Source organism: Otolemur garnettii, unplaced genomic scaffold (genome assembly GCF_000181295.1).
Source record: "Otolemur garnettii isolate 467f Iridium unplaced genomic scaffold, OtoGar3 scaffold00063, whole genome shotgun sequence".
Taxonomy (NCBI): domain Eukaryota; kingdom Metazoa; phylum Chordata; class Mammalia; order Primates; family Galagidae; genus Otolemur; species Otolemur garnettii.
In genome coordinates, this window is record NW_003852458.1 from 6,897,869 (window position 1) to 6,915,237 (window position 17,369).

At 35.8% G+C, this 17,369-nt stretch overlaps 1 protein-coding gene across 1 annotated transcript in view; it reads right to left on the reverse strand.

Moving 5' to 3' along the window:
* Positions 1–17,369, reverse strand: part of FYB1 (FYN binding protein 1) — a 143,068-nt gene that overhangs the window by 23,173 nt on the left and 102,526 nt on the right. The window contains exons 4-9 of the mRNA XM_023515014.1: positions 9,079–9,125; positions 6,927–6,946; positions 6,444–6,478; positions 5,460–5,580; positions 2,943–3,102; positions 2,329–2,470 (exon numbers count right to left, since the gene is read on the reverse strand). Coding sequence (XP_023370782.1) covers positions 2,329–2,470; positions 2,943–3,102; positions 5,460–5,580; positions 6,444–6,478; positions 6,927–6,946; positions 9,079–9,125 — 525 coding nt within the window. The remainder of the gene's footprint in view (positions 1–2,328; positions 2,471–2,942; positions 3,103–5,459; positions 5,581–6,443; positions 6,479–6,926; positions 6,947–9,078; positions 9,126–17,369) is intronic.

Below are 17,369 nucleotides of genomic sequence, written 5' to 3' on the forward strand. Positions count from 1 at the left end.
AATAAAACATGTATAGCAATGGCTTCTTCCTTAATATGCACAGAGAGACAGAGGCTAGGAAATATTGGGTGCTATATGTACTTCTTATTAAGCTTCTTATGAAGTATTGAAAGAGGGAGACTGGTTAGTAAATATTGGGGACCATATATATTTCTTCTTATTAAGCTTCTTATTAAGTATTGAGAGAGAGAGAGAGGCTGGCTAGTAAATATTGGGTGCTTATACATGTTTAAGATACTGAGCAGTAAAACTACATAAAACACTTCTTCCAGCCTCATTTCTTTCATTAAATATAAGATTATTTTTCTGCTACATGTTTACTAACTAGAGCACGTTTCTAGAATTGTGGTATGTATGGATTCAATAAAATGGAAAAAGCTAATAATGTTAGTTTGGGGAACTAGTCACCAGATATGGTTAAATAATGCTTCATTTTAAGAACATCATTTCTTTTTTGTGGATTTGTTATTTTTTTCTGAGTATGTGCATAGGTATAGATATTTGTTTACTAACGTAGCTGGCATTGTTTAACTACAAAATGAAGAAAATGTACTTAAGAGAAACATGAAGTGTCTACACTGATAATATGTGTATTCCCGACATACCTGTGCCCAGAAAATTCTGCTAATTATAGAATACGATCATTTGGAACTTCATGTGACCCCCAAACTGGCATTTGCTGACTCTCAAACCAGGTTAAATGTGGTTCTTATTATTAATGTCAATTTATGATCTGGAAATTCTAGTGCATGGATCGTGTTTTGACATATGTTGCATAATTTATGATCCTAACATGGTAAGAAGGCATAGCAGGCTATAATTCATCTTAGAGAGAGAAAACTGCCAGAAAGCAGCATAATAAGTTTGATCAATGACAGAAGGCAAAAGATTATAGGAGGAAAATTTAATTCTTCATACGTTTTATGCATATATTATGGATTTGGTGGGTTTTTATCTTTCTTTCTTCTTTTTTTTTGAGACAGAGTTTCAGTGTCGCCCTCGGTAGAGTGCCACAGCATCACAACTCACAGCAACCTCAAACACTTTGGCTTAAGTGATTCTCTTGCCTCAGCCTCCCAAGTAGCTAATACTACAGGCACCTGCCACAAAGCCCGGCTATTTTTTGTTGCAGTTGTCGTTGTAAAGCTGGCTTGGGTGGGGTTCAAACCCCCAGCCTTGGTGTATACGGCTGGTGCTATAACCAATGTGCTATGGGCACTGAGCCTAATTTGGTGTTTTTTAGTGATTGACAATTAAACCTTTATCGCTGAAGTTTGAATTATGAGGAAGGCAGACACAGTTTTACCCAGGTGAAGATCTAGCACAAGTCATGTTTTTGGTGAGCATCACAATGGAGGTTTCCTAACTTCATAAAGTGGGGATAGAACAATGAGGATTCTGAACTATGGCTGTAACAGGAAAGGGAGATATTAGAGGAAAGAAAGAATGAAAAGAGAAAGGAATGGAAAAGTATGAAGAAGAAAGGACGAAGGATGATCAGAGCTGGGACAAAGGGAAGGGACGGGATGGAGAGAGAATGAATGGCTGAGAAGGAAAAGTAGGAAGGAGAGGTACAAGGGAGAAGATGGCAAATATTCCCTCTTGCTCCTGCAGAACAGACATTGTATTCTGTCCTTCTGGGCCGGGAAGGCATTTCCATACTTCTTGGAGAGAAGGCCACTTTAAGTTAGTGGAATAAATGGGCTATGAAAAGTTGGCACCTTAACTGACACCCAGAAATCATAGGGTATTGAATTTTTATTTTTTCACTTTTATTATATTTATGTATTTATTCACACTAGTTATTGCAACATATTTTGAAGAAAATAAGATTGGACACAACCTCTATCTTTTTTTACCTTTAAAGAGAAAACTGGAGTCATAATAAAAATGTTCTTTTTTCTGTCATATTTTCGAATACTAACAACAAATACATCTGGACTCACAGATTTGAGAGTTCAAAAGGGGTTAAATTTCACATTTTATGCTTTCCATTTTGCCAAATCATATTTATATTAGGATGATCCCTAAGATGAATAGTGAATATTATAAAACCATGTTTTGAAATGACAACAGATTTGATAAGATTTGGGAAATGGGCCATTATATCTCAAGTAGTATTTGATACGGATAATCAAAATAAAATAAAAGACTAAAACAAAAGACCGTGGAGTTTTAGATGACCTCTCACCCATCCTGAGGTTATTGTAAGTAGGTGTTTAGTGATAGAGACATGAAAGGTGAAATTAAAATTTTAACTTTTAGGATTTAAAATTCATTGTCTCTGACAAGGGACTGGGCTGCTCGACAATACATATTTGCACACACCTGCTAACGTTGTCCTGTTCTGCGACATCATCGTACACTTCCTGGTCATCTTCGGTAGGTATTGAGAGAGCACCGAGTGTGGTTTGTTTCCGTTTCAAAGAATAGTAGTCGATCTCTACGGCAGTTGTTTTAATATAGCCATCTAGCAAAAAAAGGAGCAATTTATGATCATACCCCTAAAATTTTTAAAGCATGAATAAAATATCCATTGCACATTTGCTGTTTAAAATTTTCCTTCATCTATTTGCTCGCAATTCTGCTTTATACTCTATCAAAGTCTTACCTTGTTGTGGTTTAACGCAAGCTTAAGAGTCTGTTTTAAAGATTGTAAGGGAATTTACACGAATCATTTTTTTCCTTTTAACATCATTGAAGAACACAGTACCCTTGGTTCTTCTCTGGAATAACATAAAACTTGACATTGTTCCACACTAAAAAGATATCACAGATAACATGATGATAGAACTTACAGCTGCCATTAGAAATTGTCCTACCTTTGTCCACCCTGTCACACTCTCCTAACTTGATGCCTAGGAGTAGTTCTGGAGAATTTGTGTATTGAATATTGCTTCAAAAAGAAAACACTTTGAAGTCACAGGGACATTTTCACTCACATGACCCCTTTGCTGTTCTGCCCAACCATTTTCCTTCAGGGTTGTCTGTGATGCGGATTATTTCAATTTGCTCTCCTTGCTTAAAGCTCAGTTCGTTCTTTCCTCCTTTGACATCACAGCAAGCTTTTGCTTGGTGGATGACTTGAATAGGGCCTGTTAGCTGCAAGGAGTAAAAAAAAAAACAAAAAAACAAAAAAAACGCACAACAGGTTTCCTTATTATTCAAAACATCTTCAAGGAATGCAATTTGAGAGACAGTAAGTCTACAACTTGCTAACCTATCTCTATCCACCAGTTACACATTTGAACTACAAGTAGAGGGTGAATGTCATTTTGGGTGAACGCTTTTCTTATAGGAGGGTTTAGGGAAAAATCCGAGAGGCCAAGGAGGGTTCTCAAAGAGTAGGTAAATATGTGCTTGGGCATATAGGGTAGGGATATGTTGATCTTAGGGACTCCGCAATGGCAGCCCAGTAACTGCATAGCACCTAGGTACAACATTCTGCGCTGAATGCTTTGTGTTTTATGGGGAAGCTTATCATCTGTTTTGTCTGATTTCCCCCCCACTTTTCATGTGTAGTTATTCTGATGGTTTACTGCAGGCCTAGAACACTGAAGAGAAAGGTAGGTAGTGGTTGTTCTTGTGGGCAAAGCATTCTTTTCTTCTTCTTTTTTTTTATACCTGCCTGTTTATAAACGTGGATTAGACGTTACCTGCTATAAACAAGGTAACATTTCCGAAATAACTTCGTAAATCAACAAATAGCAAACAAATGTTATGGGAGGTTTTAAAATTAATATCCTGAATAGTATGGTGATTTCTTGACAGCTGAGTAATGCTCTAATTTAGATCGTGAAACCCAAACTCTTAATTTCTTAATCCCAAATTCATATGGTGTCAACAGAATTTCTTGGATCTTTTGATATGTAAATATGCATTGTGACATTTGAAGGAGCTCTATTTTATTATATTGAATTTGTGATGCCATGAACTGTAAACATGTATCATTAATTATGCACCATTAAGAAAAATGAAAACACCTTAAATTATGATCTGCCATGATATTAATGGGTCTCAGTTCTCATATTCATTCCATTTTTTTTAACCGAGTACCATCACCTGGGAGGAATATAGCTCGTGAAGTGCTAGCCTTGACACACTTTTGCATTCTTATTTGGTAGCATAATTTCTAAACCCTATTTTTTTCTTACTAAAAATATTAGTTGAGTAAATGAGGGAAATAATGTAAAACTGATTTCTCAAAAAAGTACGGAAATACCTCATATAATTCCTTCAAGACTATAAACAGTCTCTTCCTGAAAAATGTATTATATGGAGTTTCATTTAAGAAATTAATTTTTTCCTTGAGAAATACAGACATTGGTAGAGATGCATTCTGTGTGAGTACAATGTTTTGATATTCATGCCATAATCATAATCTTGCTTGTGTATAGTGAGCTGTTTCAAAATTTAACACAAATGTATAATGGATACGGTGCCTTCTGTGTATTATTTTGTTTAATTCTACAACAAACTTTCTGAAGAGGTATCATTTATTCCACTTTAAAGATTAAGATCTGAGGCTTAGAGAAGTTAAGTAACAGGCCCTGTATCATATGTAACTGGTATTTGCAGATGGAATTTGAATCCACATCGGTCTGACTGACTCTATGGTGCATGTTTTCCCTACCATGCTGGTGAACCTTTGCTTTAATACAATAAACATGCTGGGAAGTTATATATATATATCAAATTTTTATAATTCAAACCAGATATTAAATTCTTCGGAGGAATAAATTTTTAAAGGAACCATGATGTGAATCCTTTTTCCAGTTAAGAATGGCATTATAACTCCAGCAATCACTCTAAGTGTGTCCGACATGCTAGACCTATACCAGATGAGCCATGTCATCCAAGATGGTAGCCAAGAGAACACAGCCTGCAAGTGTGGCATTTCCTGGTCAAAGAATGACCTGAGATCAAAGAAGAGTGCTCAGAAATCCGGATAGACAAAGAAGACTGAGAAGCAGCAGGTAACAGGATGTATACAGATTTAAAATAAAGGTAAAAATGCAGGTCTGGTCCAGAAACCAGTAATTAGAGTAGCTCATAGAAATCTTCTTCGGAGACAGATCTGGTTTATCCAGCAAACACTTGTGTCCCTTGCCCCACTGTTTCATGCCACATCTGATATCTATGCATCCAAGTTCATAGTCTGACATGAAACACGTTATGGGAAGAGCCAAGATGGATTTGAGTAGGGAGTATTCATTCCCTCAATCCACATACAATTTCCGCGGTGCCCACCATACAATAAGTACCATATATTCTTTGAATTTTATCATGTTACATTGTTATAGTACAAAGATAAGACAGCATATTGGATAAAAAGTATTGTCATGAAGCTAGTTCTTGTTTAGAAATAATAATCACGTGATTCTCCAACTATGTAAGGTTTTATGAATGGTGCCCCTCTTTAGAAAACTTAGAAAAAGATGCAATGCTAAAGCCCTTACTTTAAATTTCTTCTTTATTTCTTGTTCTTTCTTTTCTTTCTCTTTCTGTTCCTTTTTCTCCAACTCCAATCTCTTCTTTTCCTCTTTTTCTCTCTTCTTCTCTCGTTCTTTGGATGCTTCTCTGTGAATAAAAATCAATAGATAACTTTCTGCATCAAAGGCCTTTGGTGCATCAGGGCTCCCTCCTCGGAGAGGTTTCCACCCTTAACAGAAGACAGTATCTGACATTACGGAGGAAGGTAAAAAGCCAAAGGTTGTGAAAATCCCGGCTCTGTGAGATTGTGTCTAAATCCAGTAGGAGGCACACAGTTGAGGATACCTTCTAAAGTCTCTGCTGCCCCTGACAACGGTGCCAGCCAGAGGAAGGCACTGTTTATAAGGGCTCATTCCCACTGAACTTTGGTATGAATAGAATTCATTTCTCTCTCTCTTTCTCTGTCACGTGCATGCAAACAGAAACTTCAGTTAGAACTAGTTGAATAAATACCAGGTAGAGGAAATCAAGACATCTGAGAGCACCGCCAGATAAAAGAAGGTAACATATTCATTTCCACTTTCACCTACTTTTCAAGAAATTCCTTGGTCCCGGGCTACCTAGAAAACCATCTCGGAGCTATTTTTAACATCTTTCCACTTTAACAAGCTAAAACTTTGGCATCTGGGTGCTGTGCTAAATTATTTCTCATAGCACCCCTGTGGGTGAACCGCCACCCAGGCAAATTCATCTGTCAAAGACACACTGAGAACAAGGAGTGCAGATTCCTGTTTCTGCGTCCCTGCCCCTGGTTTATCTCCGAGGCTGCAGATCTCGGGCCTCTCACACACCAGCTTGTTAACAGAGTCCTTTGTAGAATCCTTAGAAAACTATGCCAAGTGTTTGAACACATAAAGCTTCCCTCGTGGTGATGGTACACCCACTCGCCCTCATACAAAACATTATATTTGTTGTAGAAGAAAAATATCATGGTAAAATGCAATTCATACATGTCTTCGTATGTTTCTCCTTCACTTTCTTGTTCCTGTCAAGAAAAATATTGATAACAATTAATTTTGATTATTAAAAAACATTACCATACACATATCATATTAATCAAATACTAATTAAAACACATTTTTAAGTGTAGGTACTATAAAAATATGTAAGTTTGGCTTGTTGCAAACGTGTTTTTTTTTCCTCTTTGGAAATAGACTGGGAAAGCAAACACAAAAAGGTTTCCTTTTTTATCTTGCTATATAATTCAGAAATGTAGCTAGACTTAAGATTATATTCATCACTACAACATAACAATGAGTCAGTATAACAATCTGTGTGTAATATCGCAAGCATTTTTGATGAAATAAGATTATAAATGGAAGAATATCACCATTACTCATGAGAATTTTGGTTTATAGTAATAGGAAGTGAATCACAATAATTGTTAAATATTCTAATTATAGCAACATAATAAGAAATGAAACAAATCTGACCTCGTCTAGATTTCCAGTACCTAAAAAATTTTTAAAAAGAATAAACATTAATACATTTTAATAAGGAAGCATCTTAACATAGGATTATCAGACATAATATAACAATACTCATAAAAGTTCATAATCTAACAGAATTCATGCTTATCAAAGATGTAGAAGAATATGAGCTTTAGATCTTTCTTATGGCTTTTTTGATACTTGTAATTTAATCATAAAATCATTTCATTGACTTTCATAAAATAATGCAAAAGTCAAAAAATAAATAAGACACTATTTAGTCCCTTTATAAAAGGCATGTCTATTTGGTTCTATGAGTTTATGTAGAATGAGCAATTATCAAACCCCCAGTTACTAAAAAGTCACAGTTAGGGCTTGGCACCTGTAGCTCAGAGGTTAGGGTGCTGGACACATATACCAGGGCTGGCGGGTTCGAACCTGGCCCAGGCCTGTTAAACAACAAAGAGAACTGCAACAAAAAATAGCTGGGCATTGTGGCAGGTGCCTGTAGTCCCAGTTACCTGGAAGACTGAGGCAAGAAAATCGCTTAAGCCCAAGAATCTGAGGTTGCTGTGAGCTATGATGCCACAGCACTCTACTGAGGGTGAAATAGTGAGAATCTGTCTCCAAAAAAAAAAAGTCACAGCTAGTTGTTTCCAAGGATATGCTTTCAGGTATTAAAAAAATGAAGTTATTTGGATTTTTAAAAAAAATTATAGTGCTCCGTTTAGTGTAATATCAACTAATTACTAGATATCAACACATAGCCTAATATTAAGGGCAATAATGTAATATGAAGAGCAATAATAATAAAAATAATGTGTTGGTTTAAGAACAGACCAACAGACCCATGGAATCGAGCAGAGAGTTCAGTGACACACACAAACTTACATGTATACATTCATAGAATACACATATAAACACACTCATACACACACATATACACACATACAGAGTGATATAGTGTAAAGGTGGCACCATAATTTAGTGAGAAGAGGATGGATTATTTAGAGAAAACTGGCTCCATGCATAGGCAAAAAATCTGGACTTCTACCAACTGCAAAGAGATCAAAGACCTAAATACAATACATTCAAATGACAAAGTTCACAGAAATAAAACATCAGGCACTTTTATTTCATAAGAACTTTTAAAAAACTTAGAAAGCATAAATTATAAAGAAAAACATTAGTGAATTGATTGTATTAAAATTTACTTATGTTTAATGAAGAATAGCGTGGTCTAAGTTCATAGACCATGGACAGAATGGGAGAAGATGTTTGCAATATTTGCAACTGACATGGGGTTTATATGTGGAATAAAAAGGAATTCCTGTAAGTCAGCCAGAAAAAGATATGAACCCCAAGAAAAAGAATGGTCAAAAGATAAAAACCAGCAACTTATAGAAAAAGAAACCACAAAGACTAATGAACACATGGAGTGCTCAAACTCAAGAGTAAGTAAAGATATAAACATTAAACGGAGATATAATTTTATATATATAGGAAAAAGGGGAAAGCTGAATAATGCAATATGCTGGAGACATGATGGGACCTTTGTGCCTTATTGATAAGAGTGCAGACAGGTGCATCTCTTCTGGAGAGGCCCCTAGCATGCCCAGTCAGCATAAGCAAACACAAACCCAGCCATTTCACTGCTGGATCTTAAAGAAAGTCTCTGAGAGGCCCACAGGGAGAGAAGTGCAATAAAGTGCACTGCAGAATTATTAGTGGTGCCAGTGAGGCAGAGACAAATAACATACAAATGCATACCATGGAGTACTACGCAGTCGTTAACAACAGAGTAAATGCACACCTAGGGATATGGATGGCCACAGTATGCTGATAAATGCAATACTAAAAAACTCCAGAGTAACCTATAGCCTACTGCTTATGCAAATTAAGTATATGCATGTATTCCACGATATGCAAAGAATATGCACACACATATATATATTAAATAAATTATAATATTTGTCTATGGTAAGGGAGAAGAAGAAAATAAGTGGTGATAAAAGGGAATACACAGATAAATAACACAAGAGAGGGTCTTGCATGAACCAGTGATGATAATGACCCTTCCACAAGCCTAAGAATGATCAACTCATACTTTTGTGCCTGCGGTAACGAATAAACAAAATATCTTTTTGCTCTTTACCATCAGCGTGCATTACACCATCCTGATTTTCTTCATTTACAGGGCTTCTGAAAACAAGAAAGAAAAAAGTGAAATTAGAACAAGCAGATTCTCACCTTATAATGAAAGAGAGAAAAAGATTCTTTTTCAATTTTTCTTTTCTCTTTAATATTTGCTTGGACTGAAAACTTCAGATATCACTAGTATAAGCTTATGCCTACGAACTTCAAATATCACTAGTGTAAATTTATGCTGCTGCTGTGGCAAAAAATAGAGACTTGGGAAACTTGAGGACAGCCACGTCCATTCATAGTGGACACATACAATTAACCCTTGGCTAAAAGTAAAGTAATATGTTTTCCACTACATTGGCAGTAAATCAATGCTTCATTCCTTCATTTGATTGGCTCTCTGTTATTTATACCAAAGAGAATTATTTCCAGTCCCTACTCCTTCCTCTTTCCAGACGGTTTCCCCCTGGCTTTACTTTCATCACTTTGTGGCTTGGACTCCGAGGTGCTTCATTCCAACAGCTCTTAACAGAGTAGTCAATACCTGGGCCCCACTAATCCCCAATGATTTACGTACCCATCTGAATTTTCTATTCCCATTCTCAGGCTGATTAGCATAGCTGGAGAAAACTACCAGTTTTACTGACTCTAGACATACAAATAATTGGTATTCAACCTGAACCCCCTTCAATACTATTGTACTACCTTATTACTTTTTTTCTGGTCAGTCTTCTATTGCAGCATCCTTCTTAGTACCTATCAAAATTTTTCATTGCTTTCCTCAAATCTGCTATTTCTTTCCTCTCACCTATAATCAGATGACCTTATTTCTTATTTCACTGATAAAAGAGCAGTGGATGCAAATTCTCTTAAGAAAATCCGTTCCCTTAGCCCATGAACATAGCTGTAATTGCACCTGTCCTTATTTTCTGAAGTTCTTTTTTCCACCTGTGTTCAGGATTTATTCTATCTGAATTCTTGGTAATTTTATTCCATCAATTATCCTCTTTGGTCTACATGTCATCATATTTATATTTCTCTTATTTTTTTCCCTTTCCATCCCTAAATATCTCATTCTTTGACTTCTCCCTCAGTCCAAGTTACTCTCATCTATAAGCAACAAATGCTTCTCTTTACCCCTGGTATCCCCCACGTGACCACCAAATTGTCCTCCTTTATCTGGCCAAGCTAGGAAAAGCTGTCTACACTGACGCTCCTTCCTCTCCTTCCACTCACTTCTTCACCGACTACAATCTTCTATTGCCACTTCTTCACTGAAACTATTTTTAAACATGTTAGCCACCAAATCCACCAGACCCCTCCCAGTCTGCACCTTATTTTGCTGTTTTGTGGCCCTTGACAAAACATCTTCTGGTCTACTTCTTGTCTCTCCGGCTACTATCCCACAATTTCCTTGGTGGGTTTGTTTTCTTTTGACTTCCTCTTTCAATGATGATGTTCCTTTGTGTTCTAGTCCTCACTTTATTCTTTTTTACCATTTCACAGTTGTCCCAAAATGGTTTTATATACCCCTGTAGCTTCACATATTATTTTAAGGTTGGTGACTTCCATGTGGAAATCTCTAGCCCAGGCCACTCTTCTGAATTTCATATATGTGTGTGTGTGTGTGTGTGTGTGTGTGTGTGTGCGTGCGTGCATTCATGTGTGTATCTATATCTATGAGGTTTGACAATGAAGTTTGTGTACTCGTCCTACAAATAGCACTCCATACCTCATTGCTGAATATCACTATGGTTATCTTGCAAGTACTTCCCTTGGGAAACTATGCAGCAATACCTGCACCTGGGTCATCCTTCAAAGCAATTTTGGAATTCTTTCTCTAGAATGACCATCAGAACTGTATTCTGACAATTAAGTTCTTGAACTTGCCACCATGAGCTCACTGTACAAACACCTCAGTAAGGTTTCATAACCTTGGTATATCAGTGTCGCAGCTGTGTTTGTGTGGCATTAATTACTGCTGTTGCATATTTTTTGTGCCCTACAAAGATAGCTATAATAGCCATTTCAGAAAAAGAATTCCAAAATTGCTTTGAAGGGTGGTCTACGCACTGGCATCAGTGCATAGCTTCCCAAGGGGAGTACTTGGGAGGTGACCATAGCGATTCAGCAATGATGCTTGTTGCACTTTTTCTAGAATGAGTTCACAAGCTTCATTGTCTGACCTTGTATATATCTGAAAGTATATATACACTACACACACACACACTCTCTTTCTCTCTCTCTCTATATATATATACACACACACTATATGTATGTATACACAATATACATGCAGAAACACATTTTTACTTGGATGTCCTACAGACAGTTCAGTATCAATTTCTTAGAAACCGAATTTTCCCCTGTCCACCTCAGCCTAAACCTGCGTTCCCTACTAGGTTTCTTATCTTGGTGAACGGTACTACAATTCACATATCCACCCAAACTTCAGATCATCCTTGATTTCTCATTCTTCTTCAGCCCCACATCAAATTAATCAAGTTTTGTCAGCTCTCCATATTTAATGTCTCCTGCAATTCAATTCTCTCTCCCATCTCTCCCCTCTCCCCTGCTGGACAAGAGAGCTCTCTTATCGCTCAAGTAGACTCTGGCTGTAGTCATCTGGCCCATCTTCTAGTAATCAGAATTTCGATTCCTCTTCCCCACCCTGATAACGCCTTCTCAAAATTTGTCAAAAATATAATTATATCACTCTCAGGTGCAATACCTAAACCACTTAAAAAATTAGTGAGTTACTTGAAGCCAAGAGATGCCAGTTGCAAAAGCAACTTCACAAGAAGAATATGTGCTAGAAACATCTCATTACAAAGATGATAAAAAAGGTTCAGTGGATACATTTGTGGCTCAGAAAGAACTGCCATGGACGTATGAGTCTTACTCTCTACCTGAGATAGTAAACATGGTTAGTGAGCAATTATAAATCTAATAAACTCACTTTTCAAAAATATTAAAAATAAAAAATTTAACTTACACATCCTTAGTTTTCTATTTAGGTAACTATAAAAAGCAGTTGATCAACTCATTAAATTGGTCATGACAAGATACTTATTGCCCTTAGTGAGTCTTTTTTGTCCTTGGAATTAAATACAGAACTGATGGAGTAAGTCAAACTCATGGTAAAAAAAACAAAAAACAAAAAACAAAACTTTGTGAAATAAGCTTTATAATAACTGGGACAATATGTGTATGTTTACTATTTTAAGTATGTGTAATATTTAAGAAATCTGTGACATTAGCAAATATTTTGTTCGATTTGTCACATAAATTTAAAATTTGTGGTTTAGACTTTTTAATGTTTAGATAAAAAGTAAGGATCTTGGGTATTGAGATCTTGGGTCAGTGGCTGCTTATATCATAAAAGGAGAGTCAGGAGTACATTCTGAGAATTCTCTGTACTTCTTTCCAAAAAGGCTGTCTTACTTGGCAATACCACCAAGAATGCATCAGTATTCCCCCCTTTCCACACCCACACCAGCTTCTGCAGCTTTGGGATCCTGTGATGTGGGCTATTCTCCCTGGATTAGCTGATATCTCAAGGCTCACATGAGAGAAAAATACAACCAAATTCAAGAGGAAAGGAGAAGGTATGAAGGGATTTTGTAAGTTCCCACCTAATGGGTAAAATGTAGGGGTATATGGCACACCTCCTGGGTGAAGGACTCAACTACAACTCAGATTTTACCTTACAAATGTAAACAATGTAACCTAATCGTATGTACCCTCATGTTAATCAGAAAAAAAAGACTACATTATGGGTTCCTAATAAAAGAATATACCATCGCCTAAAAATGAATCTTACATAATCAAATAACCAAAAAGCTAAATGTTATCCCACCACCTCTGTCACCAACTACTAAGTTACAGAAAATACAGAGGAGAGAAGAACAAATAAGCTATATTACAGACAAGCAATCAGCAAAAGTTCGACTATGGGTAACTATAATATGCACAAACAACTTGACTTCTTTAATATATACATTGGAGAGAATAAATAAGAGATAAGAAGGGTGAACTTATAGTTTAAAAGAGAATGACAAACATATAAGCCAACAAATATGTGTATGCTTTGGATTCTTATTAAAATAAACTTAAGAAAAAAACAAACACACTTTAAGAGACAATTGGAAAATTGAACACCGACTTGATATTTTACATTAAGACAGAGTCTATTTTTTAGGGACAACAATCAAAATACGGTGGGTACCAAAAAATGCATGCATATTTTAGTAAAGGAAAATACTGTATTAAAATTGTAATACTAAAGTCATATTTGATTCCTGGAATTGTAAGAAATATACAAGATAACAAAAGTTATCAGCATATACTGATTATTACAATTTTGATATAGTTTTCTACCTTTCTTAAAATGTGCATACATTTTTTCACACCCTCTGTGTCTATGGACAAAATTATATAATGTTTGTTATTAGTTTCAAAATAATGTAAGAGGGAAATGGTTGAAGGTGAAACAAGATTGGCTTATGTTTATAATTGTTGAATTTGGTGAAAGGATCATGGAGGCTCATAATACTATTGCCTTTGCTTTTTATATGCTTAAATTGTTTTTTAATAATAAATACAGTTTCTTTTTTCTTTTTTTTTTGAGACAGAGTCCCACTAAGTTGCCCTCCATAAAGTGCTACGGTGTCACAGCTCACAGCAACCTCAAAGTCTTGGGCTTAAGTGATTCTCTTACCTCAGCCTCCCAGTATAAATACACTTCTTAAAAAGAATAAGCAAAACACAATTACAAATGCTATTGGGATATTTAAGAGAATTGGATGTGGTTTGATTTAATAGATTTACAAGAGCCATTTAAATTCTTGGAAGGGTCTTGTTTAGTGGGCTCATTAAATTTGTTCAGTCAGGTATTGCTAATGCTTAAAAGTGAAACTCAATATATTAAATTTATACATGTAATGTAAAACATTTGAGCGCATTTAATTGAGTAAATTTGTAAATAGAACTAAATTTATAGAATATAAATTTCATAAATTTGACTTTAAAGAATTTAATCTGAGCCATTTGAGTACTCCAATCATTAATCAAAGGAGGCTGAAGATAATTCTTATTTAAATAAAAATTATTAGGTATCCAAGTGTGGTGGCTCATGCCTGTAATCCCAGCACTTTAGGAGGCCAGCGCTGGAGAATTATTTGAAGCTATGAGTTTGAGACCAACCTAGAAAACATAGTAAACTCCTGCCTCTATTAAAAAAAAAAAAATTAGTTGGGCATGGTGGCACATGCCTGTAGTCCTAGCTACTCGATACTTGGAGGAGACCGAGGCAAAAAGCTAGCATGAGCCCAGAGTTCAAGGCAGCAATGAGCTATGATTGTACCATGGCATTTCAGCCTGGGCAACAGAGCAAGACCCTATCTCTAAAAAAATAAATAAATAAAAATTACTAAATGCCTAAATGGAATAACAAGTTAAACAATGTAAATTTAAGTACTTAAATTAGGTCTTTGCATTATGAATGTTAATAAATTCAATATTAATTAAAAATATGCAAATATCTTAGACATCAAAATATATTGACATTGTGTGAATAAATTCTATAGCCTTTTCCATGGCATACAAGGTTCTTCTAGGCAGCTCTGACTTTTATAGTTGTATTTCTCCTATTGCCTTTTCTCACAGCATCTTCTCCTGATCTATTAATACTGAACTTGCTTACCCGCTGAACATTCTCTGGTTTCTTGTTTCTCCACGTTTAACCTGTAAAAATTTTCCCTTCTCCTCATCCCCTGCTTATGGTCCTCCTATTCTTTAAGCCTCTCCTTAAACTCTCCCTCCTCCATGAAGTTGTTCTAGACTTCCTTAAGCCCACTCACTGGAGCTTGTATATGTCATTCTTCTCTCCATCCATCACAGTGATTATTCAGTACTACAGATCTCTTTTCTCACTACCTGGCCATAAACCCCTTAAAGAAAGGGTTGTCACTTTGCTAGCTAATTTATTGTGATTGTCATTTTTACAAAGCTGTTAGAATCATTCTTGTCAAGATAAACCTTAATTTTTCATTTGGTGAATTACTGATTTCCCAGTAATATGAAGAGATTAAACTAACCTTTATTACTAAAGTGAATTATTTCCATTTGTGAAAGGATGTTAAATTGAAAAGACTCTTGGACTTAAATAATCCACTTCTTAAAACACTTAGATGAGGATGTTGGTACTTTAACCTGAGGAGTCTGACAACCTCCTAATTTGCTGGAAAATTAATACACTTCTCTTTCTTTCTTCTCAAAACAAAACAAAACAAAAAACCAAAAACAACCTGGATGAATAACAGATACTTGTAAAATGAAGTGTATTTGTGTAGCACATTCATGTGTGTGTGCCTGCATGTTTATCTAAACCACTTATTGCTTGTAGACAAGGTTTGCATGGACACATTTATTTGTGGACCTGACATTACAGCTTATGAATCTTAATGCTATTTTATATAGGCCTGAATTCATAGTACATATAACAATAAAATATTAAATAAGTGTGAAATAGTGATGACAATAGCAGTGAGAATGAAGAATAAAAGGAAAAGAGATGAGGAAGAGAAATAGGTATGGAAGCCATAAAAAAGTCCAGATCAAATTGTCAGCAATTGCTCTGAGTGTTCCAGAGGCACTGAGAAGTCATAGAAAAAACCATGGAACCAGTCACAGCCAATCACAGAAAACTAAGCAGAGGGAGTAGGTGAAGGAGAAGAACAGAAACTTATCAGTTATGGTAAAAGTCTACTCAAAAAGGCCTCTCACCATTGGATTTTCATTTTTATTCTATAGCATGTGGAATTAAATAGGAAAAGTAAAGTTAATTTAATATTGTGGCTGTCATTCTTAGAAGGCTGTTTAGAGCTCTGTTTCCTGATGTTTAAAAATGTAAGGCTTTTGACTGTTATACTTTGTAGGTTATTCATGAATTTTTTGGGTTTGTTTTTGTTTTTGAGCAGAGTCTCCTAAGTCACCCTTGGTAGAGTGATGTGGCATCACAGCTCACGGCAACCTCAAACTCTTGGGCTTAAGTGATTCTCTTGCCTCAGCCTCCAGTAGCTGGGACTACAGGTGCTCACCACATGCCCAGCTATTTTTGTTGTTGTTACAGTTGTCATTGTTGTTTACCAGGCCCAGGCTGGGTTCGAACCCGCCTGACTGACTGTGAATGTGGCTGGTGCCCCAGCTGCTGAGCTAAGGGCACCAAGCCAGGTTATTCATGTATTTAGCTTTAATTATCAGAAATATTTTTGTTTGTTTTTGTTTTTAAAAAGAATAAAGACATATAAAACTTTGTTCTCTACCTGCTCTTAGCGAGAATCAAATCTTGTGGCCCTTTCTCTGGAGCATGTCCTATACTTAACCCCTGAGGTATTTTGAAACTAAAAATGGTTTAAGCCAATGCTTTCCAAATGGAGTGAGGTAAGACTCTTTGGCAATGGAATTCAACAGATATGGCAAGTTTCAAGTCCAGAAAATTTTGAGAATTTTGAATAAATAAAAAGGCTATCATGGCAAAAGCTGATTTTTCCTCTCATCTACAGCCAAAGCCCCTCACATACACAGAAAAAACCAAACAACAACAAAACACCACGAAAGCCCCAAACCGTTAAACTAACTATGAACTACCTCAGGATAAGAGTTGTTTAAGCTTTCCTTTTCTAACCTTAGTCACTTCCCAGTATTTATTATTTCTTATTACCTCACTTTTCCTGTCTCATTACTATTAATAACCATGTAATTTGTCTGTGTGCCAAAATACTAAACCATAAATGGTTCTGTTTTTATATGAAGAATTAGTTAGGATGTTAAGTAATTAATTATAAAAAAAACACTAAGATATGTGTTATACTAAATGATGCTGATTTGAACATTAATAATGATAAATTATACTTATAAAATATAGTCTTTGACCCATTTCAATTCCTCTTCAAATGCCTGAGTAAAGTAGCAGAAAATGTAATAAATTAATTTCTGACCACTAGGTGGGGAAACAATACAGTTTAATATACAATATAATTTTGGCCTCCAGTTATCAAGTTATTTCTGATTTCTGGTTCTCGTCTGTCTTCCATCTTTTGCACTCTGAAGACAGTCTGACCTAAATGATATGATTGTAAGTGACTTCTGGGAACAGCTTTAGAAGTAGGCAGAATAGCCTATAGATGATAAAGTTGACTCTATCTTCTGGAATTCCTTCCTTGATCCTGATTAGAGACTCCATTCCACACCCTAGGGAGAACTGTAAACCTTATCAGTTTTTTTTTTTTTTTTTTTTTT